At 37.9% G+C, this 22,265-nt stretch overlaps 3 protein-coding genes across 5 annotated transcripts in view; 2 read left to right on the forward strand and 1 right to left on the reverse strand.

Annotated features, from left to right (window-relative positions):
• LOC129454464 (exostosin-1c) overlaps positions 1–1,865 on the forward strand; it is a 71,316-nt gene extending 69,451 nt beyond the window's left edge. Inside the window, exons 10-12 of the mRNA XM_055218996.2 lie at positions 785–945; positions 1,066–1,237; positions 1,324–1,865. Coding sequence (XP_055074971.1) covers positions 785–945; positions 1,066–1,237; positions 1,324–1,509 — 519 coding nt within the window. The 3' untranslated portion in view covers positions 1,510–1,865. The remainder of the gene's footprint in view (positions 1–784; positions 946–1,065; positions 1,238–1,323) is intronic.
• A 5,053-nt stretch (positions 1,866–6,918) lies between these two features.
• On the reverse strand, positions 6,919–17,311 carry LOC129454468 (mediator of RNA polymerase II transcription subunit 30). Of its 2 annotated transcripts, none has more exons than XM_055219002.2 (5): positions 17,154–17,311; positions 16,549–16,785; positions 13,342–13,500; positions 10,852–10,941; positions 6,919–7,368 (listed from the first exon to the last, which is right to left on the reverse strand). In XM_055219002.2, the coding sequence occupies exons 2-5, from the start codon at positions 16,783–16,785 to the stop codon at positions 7,273–7,275; spliced, it is 582 nt and encodes a 193-aa protein (XP_055074977.1). In that variant the 5' UTR covers positions 17,154–17,311; the 3' UTR covers positions 6,919–7,272. The 2 variants fall into 2 exon arrangements, with proteins under 2 accessions (XP_055074977.1, XP_055074978.1); XM_055219003.2 differs by lacking the exon at positions 17,154–17,311 and adding an exon at positions 16,893–17,119.
• A 357-nt stretch (positions 17,312–17,668) lies between these two features.
• On the forward strand, positions 17,669–21,332 carry ncdn (neurochondrin). Of its 2 annotated transcripts, none has more exons than XM_055218995.2 (7): positions 17,669–17,814; positions 18,218–18,425; positions 18,521–19,717; positions 19,790–20,034; positions 20,143–20,358; positions 20,442–20,584; positions 20,761–21,332. In XM_055218995.2, the coding sequence occupies exons 2-7, from the start codon at positions 18,231–18,233 to the stop codon at positions 21,177–21,179; spliced, it is 2,415 nt and encodes an 804-aa protein (XP_055074970.2). In that variant the 5' UTR covers positions 17,669–17,814; positions 18,218–18,230; the 3' UTR covers positions 21,180–21,332. The 2 variants fall into 2 exon arrangements, with proteins under 2 accessions (XP_055074970.2, XP_055074969.2); XM_055218994.2 differs by having other exon boundaries at positions 17,770–17,814; positions 18,192–18,425.
• Positions 21,333–22,265: the final 933 nt, after the last annotated feature.

The raw sequence follows: 22,265 nt of genomic DNA on the forward strand, positions 1-22,265 counted from the left end.
CGTCAAAACGGTCCTCTTTCTCCACACTTGTAAACAACAAGTGGGGCGTAGTTTTGCATACGTCATCCGTGACCTCTTGACGTGATGACGTATTGTGTGAGATCGTGCTGGCGCATCACATGACCAGAGATAGACAAGAAGTTGTGGTTTAAAAGTGCATATTTTTATCGTTTCGGCTAGATAAGACCCTTATGCCTCGTTTGGGATCATTTAGAGTCCTTTGAAACTGCAATTTTAAACTGCATTAAAACTGTTTCATGTTGGTGTCCATTAAAGTCCATTAAAATGAGAAAGATCCTGGAATGTTTTCCTCAAAAAACATATTTTCTTTCAACATTGTGGATGACATGGTGGTGGATTTTTTTTTTTTTTTTAAGAAAATTGACTAATCCTTGTAAGGGATATATGACGGAAAAACAAAAACGATGGAATTCAGTGGTTACAATCAACTGTGTGCTTACCATTATTTATCAAAATTTCTTCTTTTGTGTTCATCATACAGGTTTAGAACAACATGAGGACAGAATTTTCATTTTTGGGGTGAACCGTCCCTTTAAGTTGGGTTTTTCACAGACTAGATCACAAAAAATAGAGATAGGTTTTACCATTTAAATAATGCCAAATTAAAAAACACAATTCATCCATAATGATGACAACTATTCCTTTATGAACCATTGGGTAAACATGGAAATAGTGAGTCCAACAGGAAACAGACAAAACTGGTTAAAAATAGCCACACCATTTAGCTAATTTATGTTTTTCCTCTATAATCTGGCACTCGCAGATCAATTTTGCTTTCCACGTGTGGCGGAGTTTCCCTGAGAGGATTGTTGGCTACCCTCCCAGAAGCCATTTTTGGGACCCTGTTAAACGAGCCTGGGGCTACACCTCTAAATGGACCAATGAGTACTCCATTGTCCTCACTGGAGCAGCCTTCTATCACAGGTAATTGACTTGAGTTGACTTAACCTGCCTCGTTTTAACATCATTTCTGTCACGCTCGATCGAGCCTTCAAATATGACCGGTGCTCTTGGATTATGTGCCAACATCTTTATGTCTTACAGGTATTACCATCACCTGTTCACTCACTACCTGCCCTCCTCCCTGCGTGCGCTGGTGGATCGCACCTCTAACTGTGATGATATCCTGATGAATTTCCTGGTCTCCGCTGTGACACACCTGCCACCCATTAAAGTGGCGCAGAGGAAGCAGTACAAAGAGATGCCGATTCTGCAGGTGAAAAGAAACAGAGACGGTCTTGTCTTTTCTACAGCAAACGTATTTTCATGTTATGGGTGATGCATTTTTCTGTCTCATCTTAGGGCACAAAGATGGCCCCATGGGCGAACCCTGAGCACTTTACCCAGAGGCAAGAGTGTGTTAACGCCTTTGCAAGCTGGTTCGGCTACATGCCCCTCGTGCACTCTCAATTTCGCCTGGACCCCGTTCTCTTCAAGGACCACGTGTCTGTTCTGCGCAAGAAGTACAAAGACCTGGAGCGCGTCTGAGTTAGTTGGTTTAGACTGGAGACAGGTCACAGACTGATACAGACACTGGTGGAGAGATCTCACTAAAACAGAAAGATCCTGACGACTTCAGCTTCTGGTTTTGGGTGGATTCAACCTCCCTGCTGGCTTGTGGTGGCCAATCAGTGGACAGGATGGGGATATATATGACCGGTTCTCTATGTATGACTTCATACAAGATAAAAAAAAAAAATCGCAGATTTGTCTATCATTCCTGCTGCCGTTTCATTGGAGAAGAGTTTGTAGCGTTACGTGGTGATGTGTCACCACCACCAAGCAACGGACTGATTACATGAACTGAAAATTATATGACCAATAAAATAATAATGAAATGCAAAGTGTCTCTGTGTTATTTTAGATGGATAAAGGTTTGATGTATTTCCTTTTCCTGACAGAAATGACAAGAGTTGACAAAGTTGTTTTTTATTTTGTATAAAATGTATTAAACAGGGTTTATACAGAAATCCTTAAGTAAAATTTACTACTTTTTACTACCTTTTTTACTACCTTCAGAATATTTTTTAAAACCATCACGACACTGAATTGCAAGTGTTAATCAGCGACCTTTCTATTATTTACACAGATTTTGACATATATAACATACAAAAAAAGAATTAAAGTGAAAAAATTCTTCTGACTGAAATATTTTTCAGGCCAAGTCATATTCCTTTACCTAACACTATGTAGGCGAGACCAATAGCATTTTAAGGGGAGATTTTAATAAATTCCATATTGAAGTCTCATGTGGCATATAGGTAGCTGTAGTTTGCAGGGCATTTCAGATTAAGGCGAAACAGCTAAATAACTCACTATACTGTATAAAAAGAAAACATGAATATCACCACCTTTAATTAATCTTTTATTAATTATTTATTAATTGTAAATGTATTTATTTTAGCATTTACTAATCATTTTTTAATCAAAGTTGAAACTGTTAACATTAGTGAATGCACCATGAACCACCGTCAATTACTGTAATGACATAAACAAAAATTAATTAATGATTATATACTCTATATTTTTCATTGTTTGTTCATGTTATATAATGCATTTACTAATGTGAACAAATACAACTTTTTAATATCATATTATTCAGTACCCATAAACGAATAATCCAGGGTCTGTTCTGTTCACACAACAGTTTACAGTCACAGTTCTAATACAGTAAGGTTATGTGTATGAATATAAACCCTGAACGAGTACAGTGTTGCCAGATTGGGCGGGTTCCCGCCCAATTGGGCGGTTTTGAATTTGATTGTGCGGGTAAAAATTGGCTTGGGCGGTTGTGCAAAAATTGGGCTGGTTTGGGATCAGTTGGGCGGGTTTGAAACGTGGATTTTATAGGCTAATTATTTAACAAAAACCCAAATGTGCATGTATTTCATGACGTTACTAAACACACGCCCACTGCATGTGTTTGTGTTGACGCCACGCCGATGATGAGTCCGCGTTTAGCCAATCACAAGTGATAGCAGCCAGCCAGCTCTCTCAGCGGGAAATCAAGATGTTACTGTACAGATAGGAGTTGGAGAGTGACCCGGGCCTGAAGAAAATGGATAATGCCTTTTAAATCGGAAAATAGCACTGCAAATTCTGCAACACGGATTTCGGATTGCAACGTATACGTTGCTTGTCACACATCGGCCGTGTCTCAATGCGAATGCTGCAGCCTCCGGAGGTCGCATTTCTAGGCTCCATATACGTCATCGACGTATTAGAATCGATTAGTCTTGTTTTAGAATATTAACAGTTATAAAGTTGACTTTTATTCTTAGTTAATAGTAAATTGTTGTAATATGCTTATACCTTGCGAATGTAATGGTCAGTTAACTAAAATAAACCAGGCTTGATGACGTATGCACCCTGCATACGCGACCTCCGCAGGGGGCAGCTGGAGTGAGAAACGGACATCAATTACACGTGTTTGAGCCGTGGATGAATTATCGGAGCATTTCAGGTGAACAGAACGCAATGTTCGGCAGTCATTTAGTCAATTGTGGAACCATGAACTTCAGCCAGACTGTACATAGTTCTGAAAAGTTCAGATGTTCACAGTGTTCTTCAGCTTCCTTGCAAGTTAACGCACAACCAACAGCCTATTATTATTGTTCTGCATTTACTGCTTAAGGTAAGCCTATTTACGATCTCTCTCTCACACACACCTATTTATCAAGAGTAAAAATACATTATTAATAATAATATAAATAGATAAAAAACGTTATTAACGAATTGGGTATTTGAATAATCATAAAACACTTAAATATACGCTGTAAAAGTGCATTGTGCATGTGGGCGAGGGAGCATAATGTAGCTGTTGTGAACAAGTTATGTCATTTTGCTAGTGTGGTTCTGTTCTGGTGTCGCTAGCTATAGTATGTTGCATTAATTGTGTAAGTTAAAATAACTAAATGCTAATCAAATTAAACCAAAATGTTGATTTAAATATTTTGGGCGGTTTTTTGTGCGTTTGGGCGGGTTTTGGAACACTTTTGGGCTGGAAACCATCAACTCTATCTGGCAACATTGAATTAGTAACTCGAGTCAAACTCGTGTAGAATTCGCACAGGATGTCAGTAACCATAGTGACAGTTGTTAATTGAATGACTGTACCTTTATCAACAAAATATTATGTTACAATAGAGGCAGCGCTGATGTGCTATTTTATGCGCAATGTTTCTGCTGTTTACTTTCTCTTAAGACCTAAATGGTCGTGTTTATATGAGGATATTTGCAAAGACGGGATTTTGACGCATGTGTGTTATTTAAGGCCAATAAAGCGGCAAAAATACGTACAACACAAGCTCAATGAGAAACGAATGTGCGGCTAGCGTGCTCCTCTGACACAGAAACAGCGGACGCACTGTTGTTTGTGTTTGAATGGTTTAAAATCACCTGTTTTTAAACTGCTGTGCTTAAATATATGTACAAATGTTACGTTTTTGTGACCACAGTAAATGCAACTGCAGGAACCGACAGGTGGATGACATCAAAGTCCCGCGAGAGCATTTCGGAAGCAGTCTCCTCTTATCCTCGTCAATCGCTCTAACAGGATTTGGATGTCATCTGCCTCTTGGTTCTTGTGGATCCACATGAAGTTTACCCACGAGTTAAACAAACCCGTTGTACCAGCCACTGGCTATATCAGCATAGCATTAAAAAGCGTGCCGCGGATGATCAGTAACGTGAGAAATCATTTACCCCCAAAATACAGGACCCCTTACGTTAGTCATACTGTGCAAAGACACGCAATTACCTGTTTGGTTGTCTTATCCCACGAACTGAAAGGCTTGCCAATCTTCATTATTTCGCTAAGCCAAGTCAATCGTCTTTTACACCTTTATCGATCTTCAAAACATCGGAGCCTTCCTGCATTATAAGTTTGTCCATGCTAGCTGACAAAGTTTGACCTCAGCTTAACGTGATACAGTCAAAAAACCCGAAGTGGATCCGGTCCGTAGTGATTACAGAACGCTTACAGCGGAGAGAGGAACGTGATTTGGCTCCACTCCAGGCTTTGATCACATCCGAGAGACGAAAGATCTTTGATTATTTGCCCAGATATGCAAGGTGATTTGAACTAATTTCCAGGCATCATAACATTACAAAAGGCAATCGAAAATTTACTACCTCGTCAGATGACGCTTACTACTTTTTACTACTTTTTACTGGCCTTAATTTGGCATAATTTAATTTACTACCTTTTACTACCTTTTACAACCTCGCGGAAACCCTGTTAAAGGAGCGGTTAATCAAAAACTCAATTTTAACTTGATAATTTGTTATATAAGAGGTCATCATACTTAAATGAACATCCTGCAAGTTTCAGAACTGAAAACGTCCGTGCTACTGAAATATAACCGTCTTTGGCACCAAGCCAGCTAAAAACTCCAGTCTAAAATTCGGAAATCTATGACGTCAAAGTAGAATTGAAACACCTCCCCATAACCAAAAGGACAAGTCTACTTTTGTAGCCCCGCCCACAGCTTCGCGTGACACGTGTGTCTCAGTAAGTAAACATGTCTTTAAAGATTGACAAATTTAACCAAAATGACTTTTTAAATACATTTTTTCTGAGAGACTTTTATTTTGACGCGGTGATCTGTTATGATACCATGGAAACGCCTTTTCGGTTTTGAAAGAACCGCGTGGGAACAACCATGGGAACAACACAGAAGCTAAATACTTCAATTCGGAGGCTTGGAACCTAACATTAGCAATATGCGTGGATAAAGTTTGCTTTTGAAGAAGTTCCAGCTCGTGTGGGGAGCGTTTGTTAACGTTGTGGACATGGATTCACTTGTAAAGAAGTCGATGCTGGATTTGCAGAGAGGCTCAGTCAGAAGCACCACTTATATTGGATCTGACAACAATGACACAGCAGTATAATTCACAGTAAGACATTTTACTTTATTTAAGTTACTGCGTTTCACTATTGCTTTGTTAAAAGAGATTGCTTGATGTGTCCTGTTGTAACATCCGTGTCTAAATACGTTTGTTGACTGTTTTAATTTACTAAAAACATTAAACGATTAATAAAGGTACAACACTTAACAATACGACTGTAATTTAAAGGTAGAAATATACAAAGTTAGTTATAAGGAAGGATTTATCAACCGCAGTTTAGATTCTGATGCCCGTTTACTGTGTTGTATACGGTAACTTAGGCAAGTTGCGTTTGAAAGGTCAAACACTCAACAAAGCTTATTTTTTATCATATAACTGTGGTATTTAACATTACGTGAATGTAAAAGCAACCTCACAAGCACAATAGAAATATACAAAGTTATTGATAAGGATTTATTAGCCGCAGTTTAGATTCGGATGCCCGCTTACTGTGTTTTATACGGTAATTTAGTCACGTCGAGTTTTGTTTCTACTTTAATATACGTATTGTCATTTATGTGTATCATGTTTAGCACCCAGAATCTTTTGTGTCTCAAACATATTTGTGTTCGGCTGCTATTTTTATCACATTAATGTTTTAAAAACATTTCCCTACATGTAATGACGGGGAATGAAGCTGTCCAATCATAGCAGTGGGTGTTTACGTTCAGGTCTTCAATGCGGCCCGCCCCTTCAAACGAACCATTTCTCAAGACAGCCATTAATCCATGTTACAAAATAGCCTATTACTTATTGCTTTTGATGTTTTTGAATGTAAAAACAACGCGAAATGCATAAGTAGACAACAATCAACGTCATAAAGCAATAAAATCGACCAATTCACGGCCCCTTTAAATTCATTAAGTCCGCCAACAACCACAACAACAACACAAAAAAAAGATGTAAAATCAATAGTTCATTTGAATATTTTTAGAGGACCCCTTACACTGAAGTAAGGGATCGGGAGTGTAATGTGGAACTCTAAGAAAAACACACCCGCACACTCTACCCAAGGACCGCAAATGTAATATGCAACACAAAGGATCATAGTGTAAGCACTATTTTTTACAAAGTCATCAAGTAAAAAAACAACCAGCTCACATCATGGCATGGCATTCACACTACTTGAAACTTATCCTAATTCAGTGCATTGATAACACAGCTATTAATCAGAGCTTTGGGATTAAATACTGTCAATGAGGCAAGACCAAAAACTCATCGTGTTTGATGAAATATTTTAGCACAAGCAGTAAATAAAAGGAAGTCAGCTATAATCTCGGATGATTGTGCAACAGCACCAGAATTGTGTGATGTTGTGTAATCAAAATTCACAGAAGCTGGCCAGATGTTTCACGGAAAGTGTCATTTTCGCATGGTAAGCATGGCATTGACATCCCAAAGGAGGTTCCTCATTTGGTCCATTAGCACCTTCATCTCATGGTTTTTCTGCCTCACTTTCTGTTACAGAAATATACAAAGTTTGGTTACGCTTTATTTTAGGGTGTCCTTGTTTTAGTGTAATTAAGTGTTCAATAAAAACATGAAAACATATAATGTTTGTGCGGTATTAGTTTAAGCAGACTGTGTTTCTCTATTGTTGTGACTTAGACGAAGATCAGAACATATTTTATGACCAATTTATGAAGAAATCCAAGTAAGCCCAAAGGGTTCACATAGTTTTTCTTTCAACTGTAGCTCTCCATTCACTCTAGTCTCTTGACAAATTCGCTTGTGCCAGCTCTCGCTAGTCTGTTATCATCAATCTCGATTTACATATGCCTTAACAACAAAACCCCAACAGACTTTTTAAAGACTAATCCCACTTTTTTTTAAGATTAGATCAAATCTCAGCCCTAGCCAGTATTTTTTTTAACTGCTAGGCAGTAGCTACACTTAAAACCAAAACTAAAAACCACACACACACACACACACACACACACACACACACACACACACACACACACACACACACACAGGAAAGAAGGACTACAATCATTATGTATTAAAATAAAATCTGAATTGTCTGCAAAATAATTATTTTGTTGGTTTTATTAAAGATTGTGCCTAAGTCCCGACTGATTAGCCCGTCCCACCGATAAGTCTCTCAACTTGACATGTTCGCTTGTGCCAGCTCTGGTTAGTCTGTTATCATCAATCTCGATTAACATAGGCCTTTACAACAAAACCCCAACAGTTTTTTTAAAGACTAATTCCACTTTTTTTAAGATTAGATCATATCTCAGCCCAAGCCAGTATTTTTTTTAACTGCTAGGCAGTAGCTACACTTAAAACCAAAACTAAAAACCACACACACACACACATGAAGGACTACAATCATTTTGTATTAAAATAAAATCTGAATTGTCTGCAAAATAATTATTTTCTTGGTTTTATTAAAGATTGTGCCTAACTGTATTGTCCCGACTGATTAGCCCCTGTCCCCCCGATACGTCTCTCAACATAGCCACACACACGAACACTTGCATATTGCCTAAACTTTAATATTGAAAACACACATCTATCTATCTATCTATCTATCTATCTATCTATCTATCTATCTATCTATCTATCTATCTATCTATCTATCTATCTATCTATCTATCTATGATGGGTGTGAGGGGGCCCAACTCCACTGAACCTTCTTTGGGGGGGCCCAGCTTGTAAAAGGTTGAGAACCCCTGGTCTCACTCACTCACTCACTCACTCACTCACTCACTCACTCACTCACTCACTCACTCACTCACTCACTCACTCACTCGCTTTGTTCGACAGACAGGTAACAAAAAACGCCCATCACTTGATTGGCAATAGTGGTGGGAATCGCTTGGACCCTTATGAACCGATTCAGAATCGATTCTTAAGGTCCAGATTTGATTCTGAATCGATTCTTGACATACTAATTAGCATATTTGTGACATCATTACGTCACATTTCAAAGCCAGGCTAGTGTTTGCGCATTTGCTATTAGTCTCTAAACTGTCATATACTGTACTTTAATGCAACTAAGTGAACAATAATGTAATTCTTATATACATATGTTCTGTTTCTGTTGTAAGACATTGAAACCAGTAAAAATAGTAATTAAACGTGACACATTAATTCTATATGTTAACCGGCATTAACTTCCACAAACTGACTAACATTAAGCGTCTAGCATCATCATTATCCACAGTTATTTACAGAAGTATATTCATGTTATGTCTAAACAGTCAGCGAATGGTTTAGGGAAACGCTATTAGCACAGTCAGTACATTAAATGCGCTGTTTCTCCCTGCCATTTACTGAACAGAGAAAGGCCAGAGGAAGACCATCCCAAAGTGTATCTTGTTTTCTTGCCGTTTAGAATTAGTCAAACAAGGCTGTTCTAGATGTATTTGTTTATTTCTTTCTCTCCTGCTCGTGTAAGCTTTTGGTTCTGATAACATCACGTTATTATTTTGTAAACTGACATTTAAGAATCGATTCTTGACATTTGTGGAATGCATCTAATCGATTTTTGTTCCACCCCTAATTTGGCGAGTGGAATAAGTATGAACGTCACTAAAAAAACTCAACCTATTATAAATAATTTCTGGTACTTTTGTAATAATTATATTTTTTAAGAATTTAATAAGAGAATACTGAATTCTGCTTCTTACATGAAGCCATGCTAACTGACTGTGCATAACCCTGATACTAGTTTTAAAAGAACAATTTAGAACAAACCGAGATGTTTTATGCTATCTGTTTAAATTATTCTCTTTAGTCCAAATAATGGAATAATAATCCATATAATAATAATCTCGGATCGTGTTCTCACCACAAACGAACCGCTCTAGAGTTCGCTTGAAAGCTTACCGAGACCACCTCTTTAAGGAGCTCTCAGTCCGCTTGTTTGGTCCACTTTTGATGTGCACCCGAGTTCGATTGCTGCATTCACACCTGCCCAAACGAACCGCACCAAGTGAGCTATCGAACTCTGGGACGCTTTAACCAAACTAAATAAGGCAGGTGAGGAAGCACCCTTACCTACGTAACCCAAGACGTTTTCATGTGTCAAACACAACTATACAAAAAAGCATTTTGGTATGAATCAACATTTACATACAGAAGATATAAGCATTTAAAGTTTAGCACGTGTGCTTAACAAGTCTAGACTTTTTATGATATTATCCTACACTACACAGGGAATAATATGTTTTTTTTTCCAGAAAACTTCTTGCATAAAATAGATTCAAGTACTTTCAATGACCTGTATCTTTTGCATATATATTTTCAAACACTTCCCAGGGCCTTGAATTATTTCCCCCAGATTCACAAACTTTCAAGGATTTCAACGATCCGTGGGAACTAGGGCTGGGTATCGATTCAGATGTTCCAGATCAATTCGGTTTCGATTCTCGGTTCAATTTTCGATTCCGGTTCTGTGGTCGGTTTTTATACTCGATTCTCGATTCAACTCAATCAATATAGATTTAATACAAATACTATATTAATAAAAAAGAACAGTGAAAAGCGGTTTACAAGTGGTTAATTAATGAAAAGAAATTAAAAGCCACAACACTATCGTCGTTGTCGTCTTGTTTGTGAAATCTAAAATGCTTCCATACTTCTGACTTTTCATGTGAAGGTGACATCAACGTCGACAAAGCACCTGAAACTGCCATTTTAAGCACTGAATGAATGAATGACAGGCTCGCCTCTCGCTCCTTGGTAACATCGTGCAAGGCAAAAAAGAGGGTGACATCTAGTGAAGAAGACTATTAATTAGATTAACGTTTATCTTACGTTCAATGTTTGCAGAAATAAATATGAAAGAAAAAAATAGATTCTGCTCTTTGAGAATAGATTTTGAATCAATCACATTTAAAAAAAAACGATTAATTGAAAAATCTTTTTTTTTTGCCCAGCCCTAGTGGAACCCTGTCATCGAGTAATAATGAATGAGGATATGAAACAAACCTCGAGAACTTCTTGTCTTTCCTGGATAACCGCTGGGCTACATGGCTCCACCCTCATAGGTGCGGTCTCCTCCCCTGCATAAGGAACCAGCTAGAAGAATGCACAAGGATATAAGCACACTCAATAATACAACAAAACTTCTATAACTAGTCATGTTTTAACACTTGTTAGATAAAATACACTGATTAATTTAACCTGCATTCAAGTTTATGATGTTAATTTTTAAATCATGTGTAGCAACTATAACAACGGAAAGTAGGGAAGTAAATAAAGAGCTCAGATGACGGTGACATCTAATGCTCTTCAAATGTCTTCAAGGCACTTAAAATATATGACAGTCGAGAGAAGTTATTTGAACACTTCTGTGTTTTTTGAAGCTTTGATCATCTTGAAAAAGGGCTGCATGATTGTGACAAAAATAATCATAATTGTTGATTATTCATCTTGGTATTGCAATCGAGATTATTATTGTGGATTAATAGATTTTTACATTGATTTTTTGAAATGTTTTATAACTTTCTGTTAAGCAGCTGCATGGTAAATTCTAAACTTTCATTACTAAAAAATATCATGTAAAGCACAAATAATTATAAAAGTTAGGTTGTTAGTAAAAAATCCAAAACTAATGGCTAAAGGACACATATACTTGTATCCATTTTAAAATTTCTCATCAGTGTATTTGTTTCAAAAACATACTGCCCTCACACAGAAAAACTTAAAGTTAATGCTGTCCCTATTACTCCCCAGACAGAAAGCTACTATAAATGTAGCTATCATTATTTTATCAATGCACTGTACATTAATATTTAGTCACTGTGCTGTCCCACCAATACAGAAAATACTTATTACAATAAACAGCAAAGAAAATGTATCTATAACATGTATTTGTTACAAAAAAAGAACCGAAATGGACTTCAATGTCAGAAGTGTCAACACATCAGATGAGTGATTCATACTCATTTAGCAACTATGTGCAGTAAATTTTCACAGATAGTGTAGCACGTCCCTCCACTAACTATTTTTAACAGCTGGTAGAAACAACCACCACTACATCATCCTGTATGTTCAGAATCAACACTTCCGAAAAGGAGATAGCATTGCACGCTACTTTTAAGGTGGTACTATGCATGTCATCTAACAACTGCTGCTATTAAACAATATTAAGGATTTAGCACGACAAAACACTTTATTGCTGTTGGACTGCACTGTTAGTGGTAAGTACGGTTTGGTCTTGCTATGTGCATTACTGTATATCGGTTGCTTGTGAACAACATTACAGTAAGTGACTAAGCAGGTGTAATTTGCACTTTAATCTTGTTAGCGGATGTAATTTGCATATTAATCTTTTTTATTATTTCAGCTTTACTTTGTGAAGACATGACACCTGGTAAGCAGTACATTTTTTATGCTATTGTAAAAAAGTCTTCCATCCATGATGTATTATAAAGAAGAAGCATAAATTCCTGTAACGTAAACCAAATTTAATTTAAGTAATACTAGATTTATTTTAAAGATACAGTACTGTGCAGAAGTCACCATGCCAGAATTAGATTAGTTGTTTTTACAATGTTATAGTGATCATATATAATCGTTTCTCAGTCTCTTTAATAGAATACATCCAGAAAATACAGGAAATGTGTATGTGGTATAGTATAGTATAAAAGTATAAGCTGAAGTGTCGAGTATTTAGGGTAAACTCCCCTTCCACTTGAGCAATAGCAGGCAACTGCAGGATCTCTTAAACCTAAATGAATACTGACTGATGCCTGAAGAAGAATTTTGTACATATTTCCTGTATTTTCTGTTTGTATCTTAATAAAAAGAGTGAAAAATAAATATGGATGGACATTAAAACTGCACTAAAACAACAAAGCTGGTGGTGGTGGCCGAAGACTATAAAAAGATTAACATATTAGCAATATCCTGTACACTTTCATGATCAGTCTGTTTATTCTGTTTGATTTTCATTTTGCATGCATCCTGAAGATGTTTATGGTAACTGGCTGCGCTATGTCTTGTTTGGCGTGTGGGTCATCAATATCATTCTGATATTTATCATATATCACCTGCGAAAACTTCTGGATGAGATAACTGAAAATTTCAAAAGGGACCAGGACAATGTATATGAGGATATTCAAACCATCAGGACTATCTAAGCTTGAATTCATAGACAGATAATGAAAACATCAGGCTGCTTAAAATGAACGTTTAACCGAAGCAAGTTAATTTAATCCCGGATCTCTCATAGAGATGTCATAATGTACCTCACTTATAACAGGGTCACACACTCAGCAGCATTTAACCCTTTATTTTATGCTCCAGTATCATTTAAAAGCCTTGTTGAATGTTTGTAATAAAAAACTTTGTGTACAATGCATCTAAAATGCTTACTTGCATAATCAAAATAATGGCTTTTCGTGTGGTTTGTTGTAACAATAAACAGAAAAGAATGTAGCACACTTTATTTAATATATTGTGTTATAAACTCACTTCTGCTGGAGACTCCTGTAGGTCGGTTGTCATCTCTACACAGCGTTCATACAGAAGACGCAGCTTACGAAAAAGAAGCGTCAGCTGACGTAGATGCTCCTGCAGCTTTCCAAAGCGGTCCTGGTACGCTGCCTGGCTTTGCGTCACACCGTTGGGCAGCTACAGTAGAGCCAAACACATTATTCAGACAGAGAAATAAACTATTAAAAAATAACTTAGACCAAATAATGAAGAAAAATCTGTCAATAAGAGCCCATAATATATGGGAAGTTCCTGCTTACTAGATGCTAATATTGTTCTGGATCATTCATTAATCTTTAATATTTGCCATTGATTTAATACTAATACATAGTAGCTTTCTTTAAAAAATACATTTAATGATGGACAGTTAAATTCAGTTAATTGCATCAATCAAATGTAGAACAACACAGAAGGAGCTTGAAGCAGCATTGATTTGTGATCCTCTGTAGAAAGCATTGTCTGTAAGTTTGTGATTATTTTTTATTCAGTTTGTTAAATTTACCATTTATAAAGCTAAGTAATGTGGAATTTCAGCTATTTTAGAACTATATACAATGAATTCATGTTAGTGTTATGTTTTTGGAGATAACCAAGTAGTTCTATTGTATTTACATCTCCTTTCTGTAGTTTCACTCTGTTTTTCGACATATTCATCGTGGTGTGGAATAAAGCAGCATTCTCCCACAAGCTTATGTGTTGGAAAGAGTTTGTCTGTCTAACTTTGGGAAGAGTGACGCCATTGTGAGGGCAGAACAAATATATATAAGTTTTTTTAATTCAAAATTAATTCCTATTGTGTTATTATATTTTTTGATAATTTTAAATATAATTTAACATCAAGAAAATATTAAGATACTTACTTTTGAACTGTAGAAAATGTTATTTTAGTACATGAATACATGGGTCATATTCAGGCATGGATTAACGCACGGGCCTACTGGGCACTTGCCCAGGGCACTGGGTCAGCAGGGGGCCCTGTCAAATTTACTGTGTCTATTCTTTTCAAGTAAATATTTTAATTTTATTTTCAGTAAAAAAAAAAATATTGAGGAATAATGTGATTTTTTTTGCAGTTGCAAAGTACTAACTAGTAAATAAATCAAATAAATAATTTTAATGTATTGCTGCGCTGTTGAAAGGGACATCTAGAGGCAAGTGAAAAGCATTGCGTAATATAAAAGTCACGCGTAGAAGACGGTTACTCAAAAACCAAAACAAAAATGAGTTTAAAACCACAACCAAGTGGATCAATGAAAAGAAAGCACAAAAGGACAGCTTTTCCTCACCATGCCAGTCAGCAACTGTGAAGGAGAACGTTCATTTTCTCTAATGGCAAGAGTAAAAAACGAACTAAGAAGCAAAATGTGTCAAGGACGTCTTTAATGGCCATTGAATGCGATCTTGTGAGGGAACTGGATTTTGATGATGTGGTGGAAGCGTTTTCTCTGAGGTAAATTTAAACCAACTTTTTTTTTTAAACCAACTTTTTTGTTCTTAGCTAGGGGCTGGACACACCAAAGCTTTTACGCCCGCGGCCGGCGCATGTTTTCAATTGATTCCAATGGAAACTCTGCGTTTTTCAAATAAGCAAGCAGCTAGCGGGTTTTGTCCGCGCTGAAAACCGGCGCTTGGGGTTTTATTCGCGCTCAGCGCTGAACGTCGAGAGTTCAAAAATATTCAACTTTGAGTGAAAAGCTCCGCTCGTCTTTTTGGAGTATGTTGTACAGTATGTTGACAGATACTGGTGAGATATAAATAAACCAATTTGTGGTGTGAAAGTGCAGAATATTGTGTGCATTCTCTCCCCGCGTATTAGTGCCATTGTTAATCCTGTATGATGGGGCATACAGGCAGAGGCGAACCAACACTTGAGCCCTGTGCATACAGGTGCAACGCTGTTGCCCAAAAAATTGGTAAAGGGGGCCTTTGAGACATCTGTGCCCAGGGCACATCATCGCCATAATCCGTCCCTGGTCATATTCCTGGGATTCTGTAATATTCAGTCCTGTTATATTAAGTGGTGGTTTACCAAAATGAAATGTTAAAAGCTTTTCACAAAACTTTGGTATGTCCTTTATAATAAATACAAATAATTATTGGATTTAAATCATTTTTATCATTAAAAAAATCTTATTTCTGTCTTACAGCAAGCATATTGTCATGTCTCTATGGTTCTTCGCTGAATTTGTACTTGGAAAATAATTAATAAAATGTGCACAGTGTTCTTTGCTTTTGAAAAGAGAACATTTTTTTAAATGCAAGATATTTGATAAAAATCAACTTATGAACTCAACAGTCTAAACTCAGTCTGAACTCAACCCTGTCACGCCAACCATTCTCCGGCCATACTAATTTTGACTTCACCAATATGTAACATCATTCACAGGAAGTTGCATCTTTCAGCTCTCTTTAACAGCAAGGTGCAAAAGAAGGTGAGTAGTGTCACACTTTTTATTCATTTTTTTAGGTGTATTATAGAGTCAAGGAGGGTACTGTCAAGCTTAACAACTCAACACCATCACATACAATTAAGATGGAACATGATGACTTTTCAAAAAATTTATTTTAATCCATAAAAATCTAAAATATACTTATTTCAATGGCTGCCATGTGGCCCAGTCTTCTACACCAGTGGTTCCCAAACTTTTTCAGCGTGCGGCCCCCCCTTGTGTACGGTGCATTCCTTCGCGGCCCCCCAAAGAAAATTTGTGGAAAAAAAACTGTTCTAAAACTCAACATTTTAATTAAAAAAAACATTAAATGATACAAAAAAGTAGTGCTTTTGGTTAGTAGCCTTATTTTTTTAGGTTTAATTACACAGAATTTATGATCAATTAATGTATTTCATAAAATGTCATAAAACCGGGGCCCCCTGGCACCATCTCACGGCCCCCAGTTTGAAAACCACTGTTCTACACCACATTAAGAGCATTGGCCATTTTGAACAAGAAAACTCAACCACATCACACTTAACCCCGTCACATAGGTCATTGTTTCGGGGTTGTAAACTTTGTGGTTAGCTTTCCTGAATCATGTCGCTTGAATGACAAGCTATCAATTCTAGATCTCACTAGATTCGAACAAGTATCAACACATTTTGAGAAAGCCACACCCAGTCTGGTAGTGATGTTGAGCAAGAAGGCTAGCACAAACGTCACACACCTAAACATAACAAAAAAAAATCACCTGAGTGGCCCGTGTAATCTGGAAGATCTCCATTGTGCGTGTGACAATGTCTTGGACGGTCTCCTGACCAATGCGGCACAGGTAGACTGGAGATATTTCACGCAGGGCACTTTGTGGAGGCATGCCAGGCTGACCAGGTCCTAGTCCAGGGGTCATGTGTGCCTGCGACTGCTGCTGCTGAGAGGGCATGCCAGGCATACCCGGACCCAGTCCCTTCTGAGGGATTGAAGCAGACATCTGAAAAGAGAAAAATATGGTTTATTTCAACTAGACATAAAATAAAATATGTGCATCTGTCTCTGGTTTCACTACGTCAAAAGCATGGTGCAAGAAACATTACTTACGTCACTATAACAACATTTACTTGTCTTTCAAATGGATGTGTTGCAAACGTATATGTTTTTGCCGGAAATTAATGTTTGTATTAGCCCTGGTATAATAAGCCGTAGAGTATGTAATGGTATATTTAAAATTGATTTAGTGCTCCATCTTCAGATATCGGGCATATGTGACTGAATGAATTAGGAAATGAATGAACTGCCTAACGACTCTGCCTTTAAATTCAAAGCAATGCGTTAACTATAAGGTCTGTACAGATACTCAACTGCGCCTAATGATGCTGCTCCTGTTCTTTCCGTAGTTTTATTCAAGAAGAAACAGTCTAGAAATCTAAATCACGGTACTTTCGCCTTCCACTCGCTTTCTGTTTCAAACAGAGGTGCATTATCCAGCTCTTTTTCGTCATTTCCTGTTTCCCGAGTTCCTGCTTACAAATTAAGTGTCAAAGAAAAACTAAAATCTTATATTTTTAATTGATGGATAGTTTCGCATATTAATTGGTAAATTTCCGCAACATGCGCAACATTTTTTTAAACTGGCATCTTTCTAATAATACAAAATGCATTAAATATGAATAAATGTTTTTAACAAGAAGAATGTGCGATAGTGGAGCAACTCGTTGATTAAAATCTCCAAAGTACGTTAACACAAATTGATACGTTTGACAAAGTTATGGATTCGAACCCAGGGAAACACACATACTGGCAAAAATGTATACCTTTTAATGCACTGTAGGTCGGCATGGTCTGACAAATGAATAAATGTAAAATGTACATCATAAAAATGCAGTCGTGCAAATTTCGACTGTAAGGACTTTTATTTTGAAATCCACTTCGCAGGAGTTCACGCCACGGAATATCTCGCGAGATTTGCCGTCTTTACGTCGATTCAACGTGGATGCCCAACACGGCTTTATTCGAAATTCAGGTTTGTTTACTGTATATTGTGTACATTTATCCGAGAAATGTATTGTATGTAACAGTAACTTAGATCATAGGTTTCTTTGTATTTGAATGCTTTTGCTTGCGATTCAACTCAAGTTGTCACCCGCTAACAGTTTACTTCATTTGTAATGCATCAAGCATGCTACAACTAAAGTTATTTAACGTTCCATTGCAGTGATTTAAATTGATGTAAAATCTTAAACTTGATTGTATACGCCTCTTCTTGTATATTATCAGTTCCAAAGTAGCTTCCATATTGTGACACGTTATCTAACTATCAATGTATTCTAATGTATATTTTAATATCAGTAAAATTGGGTATTTTAAGACAGCATTTGTACTTGAACTAATTATTAATAGATTTTCTACATGATGGATGTTTATAGTTTGGCATTGGAAATGGCAGAGAATGGGTGTCATATCATCCCAGAAGAAGCCCCTAACCCACAGCATCCGCCTAATAAGGAGCCGGATGTAGCAGATGGACCAGGTTCCTGTGGCCTCTCTGAGTCTCAAAGGGAGGTTCTGGACCGGTGTCTTCATGCTCTGACTCATGCCAAAAATGACAGCCACATTTTAGCAGCACTGCTTCTGGTAAACAATAGCTTATCTCATTCTCCTCATACCACCAAACTTTGTTCTATGCTAGTTGTGAATGATTAAACACAATAACTTGATATCTCTTATAGATCACAAGGCTGTGCCCTGCAGGCCAACTGGATAATGAGAGTCTGCATCGCATCTTTGAGGCAGTGGGTTTGAATCTGCCGGCACGCCTTCTGGTGACGGCATTTAGGGGCAGCGATAGTTCTGGTTTGCCCCCGAATGAATTGATCTCCCTGGGTACTGCTCTGCTTGCCGCCCTCAGTACAGATGCAAACATGGCTTCTCATCCACAACTCCTGGGCACAGTCCCTTTGATTCTGAGCATACTGGAGAATGGACCCACCTGGACCTCTGAGAAAAGCTCAGGTTCTCCGACTATTAATAGAGATGATGAAAGTGGACATATAAACACCACAGATTCTCAGACATACCAAGTCACATCTTCAGGCCAAAAAGCAAGCTCAGATCCCTCAGGGTTGAGCAAAGGAGATGAACCAACTCAAACCAGTGTTTCTATGCTGGATGAACCTTTGGCATATGACTGCTACCAAATTCTCAACGCTGTGTGTGCTCTGCCACAAGGTCCAGAGCAACTGTTTTCCCGCGGTGCTGTTCAAGCGCTCTGCAGAGCTGTGCTGAAGAAACAGACTTTAAGCTGTGACAAAGGACTCCCGTTGCTCGGTCACCTCCTGTCGTCCAGCATAAGACCACAGGCTTGGACCAAGTACTCATCTGATCTTCTTGAACTCTTGCGCATTGTCTCCCAAAATTTCTGCATGGCCACAGATGAAGACAGATTAGAGATGTGTTCTCAAATACCACAGTTTCTTCCTCCGCCAGGGGATAAGCCTATAAACCAGGAACTTAAAGAAATTGTGCGTAATCTATGGGCTTCCCTACGGCCTTTGGTTCAAAGCAAACTTACCAAAGACCATTTAGGCCTCGTTTTTGTATTATCTGCTTGCTTGTTGGATCTGTATGGCTGGGAGTGCGTGGGACCTCCTAAAATCTGTTGCCTGCTTGTAAACCGGGCGTGCGTGGAAGTGAGGATGGGTCTAGAAGAGCCGCCCGGTGCAGAAATGTCCCCTCAGCAGCAGCACACGCTCACCGCTTGCTATCGTATCATGGAGGCTGCTATGGAGCAGGCGTGCAGCCAGGGGGCGGTCTCAAATCCTGCCCAGGTACAGACTGCCATCACTGGGCTGAGTCTTCAGCAGAGCAGGCAGGTTTTGGGTGCTTTGGAGGAGGCCTTCTCAGCTGTAATTTACTATCTGAAACAGGTGAGAATTGCTTAAATTTGTCTCGTTTTTGCATTTTATTCAACTGTTAATATTTTCTTCTATATCATTTAGGTGGACCAGGCCCACTATGATGATCCGTTTATGTTTGCCACTTTCCGCTCGCTCTGTGCTTGGCTCGCTGAAGAAACATCATGCTTGAAAGATGATGTCATTGCCCTTCTGCCTTGTCTTATTGGTTATGCCAAAAGTCACTTTAAGGGAGGCAGAAAAGAAAAGGGGCTCAGTGATTGGATGTCAAAAATGTCCATCAACAACAATTCACAAGATGGAACATGGACAAGAGAAGCAGCTCTTCGGTAACACAATATTGTGTCATGCTTTGGCACGTTTAAAAACTTTTAAAACATGCTGTGTATTTTACATTAAAAAAATGTCTTACATGCATTCATGCTTGCTTGATTTAGATATCTTCTCCCAGCGTTGTGTCATCTCTCTGCTGAAGATGAACCGAGACGGGTTCTTCTCTCCCTGGATGCTCCAGCCTTGCTAGTGGATTTTCTGAGCAAGGGCTGGGGGTCTTTGAGAGGTCAAAGTGGAAAAACAGTAAGCAGAGATCCTGGTCTGGAAACTGCATGCTCTGCTTTACTCAATTTTGCTATCACAGAGCCAGAACGAGTCAGGTATGCAGTTAAACTTTACACCGAGCATGGGATAAATCTGTTAACAATCACCTTGATGCAAATTTTTTTGTGTGTTCTTCCAGGAGTGATCCTTGTTTTGTCGCTCTGGAGATGATGCTGAGTGAGGCACTGCCTATTCTTCTTCATAAGCCCCGCCTCTTGGTCCTAGCAGCTAACTGTTGCACTTTGGGTCTCATGATTGGCAGACTGAAACCAGCATCCACTGGTACGTGTCTATAACTTTCTTTCTTGCATGAAAAGCATGGATTTAGCATGGTCTCTTAATAAATAAGTTTTGTGATTTTTTTTTATTTTTATTATGTGTAACTATTTATGAACATAAAATAGGGTGAATTTTGCTTTATTGTTGGTGGTTTAATAATGGATTACAAACCTTTGTAGAGCCCGTAGAACCCAGCCAGCGGCGATTTTTCTCTGCTGTTCTGTCATTTCTTCTGAGTGCTATCCAGTCCGGATCTGCATCTAACACTGCACAGTTCAGCGCTCTCTGGTTGGAAAACTGGGAGGAGGCTGGAGAGCTCTGGAGGCTCAGTCTGCAGGCTCTGGGTGGTTGTGTTATGGCAAAGCCTTGGATAACCAGCCTAATCAGAGATGAAGGGTGGCTTCAAAACATCTTCACCCTGCTAGGATCCAGTGGAAAACTCCCAGACCAGCTTTCTCAAGACGCTCTAGAAGAGGTTCTGTGTGCAATTTCTAAACAATGTCCTTTGTGTCTTAAAGACATTCGTTTATTAGTGAAGGGTCCGAGCTGCGGGTCTCTTCGGTGTATGCCAAAACTTAGGAAAATATTGGCGGAGTAGCATCTGTATGATAGTAATTTAAAAGGACAGATGAAGCACTTACTGTGTTGTCTGTGTGTCATATCAAACAAATATTCACAAAATATTTGTAAAACATGCACTCTGTGGCCAAAGTTTCAATCGGAATATGAAATAAACTATTTTTGCTTACAAGGTGGTTTATTGCTATTTTATTTACCCTTTTTGCCACAAGTGTTAATAATAATATTAATAATAATGCATCTGAAAATCATTTTAAATCAGAGCGCAGTCTCATTGAATATGTAAATAAAAATGTATGTTTTTATTTGCATAGACCTGTTTTGTGTTAGAATGTCCACTAGGTGGAGCCCTTACAACAAATTGATTATTCAAAGCAGGCATATTCAAATATAGGCTACTATAAACGATAACCATGTTTATTATATGGTTAATAATAAGGGTCTATTAGTTAATATAAGTGTAATTATACTGCATGTCTTCTATAATAGTTAAAGGCATTAGGCATAGCTAAAGCCAGGACTAAGTCTAGTTAAATTAAGATGTTAAAGCATAGAAAAAGACGTTATTGGAGTGTGTGTTTTTTTTTATCAATTGCACTGGTATATTTTAAGATCTTTCAGTAACGTCATTTTCAGTTGAGACAGCTTTAACACGTGTCTTAGTCTAGGACTAGCCTTAAACCTGGGGATAGTGCTCAAAACCTACATTGTCAACAATTCGTCATGTTTTTTCCACAAAGTTAAGTTAAACTTTGGTTGAATTGTGTTTTATTAAATTGTAGTTTCACATTAACGCTTTTCAATAAAAAAGTTAACCCATAAACGGCTTCTTAATGACTGTGTCTGCAGAAATTGCCTATTTATAGCATTCTGGGCATTATAACCCAGCTTTTGTGTTACACACTTAAAGGGATAGTTCACCCAAAAATGAAAATTCTGTCATCAACATCATTTTCCACCGTTCGTGGACCCCATTCACTTCCATAGTAGGAAAAATAATACTATGGAAGTAAATTGGGTCCACGAACGGTTTGGTTACAAACATTTCTCAAAATATCTTCTTTGTGTTCATCAGAAACAAAGACATTTGTACAGGTTTGTAACA

The sequence above is a fragment of the Misgurnus anguillicaudatus genome, chromosome 20, assembly GCF_027580225.2.
Source record: "Misgurnus anguillicaudatus chromosome 20, ASM2758022v2, whole genome shotgun sequence".
Taxonomy (NCBI): domain Eukaryota; kingdom Metazoa; phylum Chordata; class Actinopteri; order Cypriniformes; family Cobitidae; genus Misgurnus; species Misgurnus anguillicaudatus.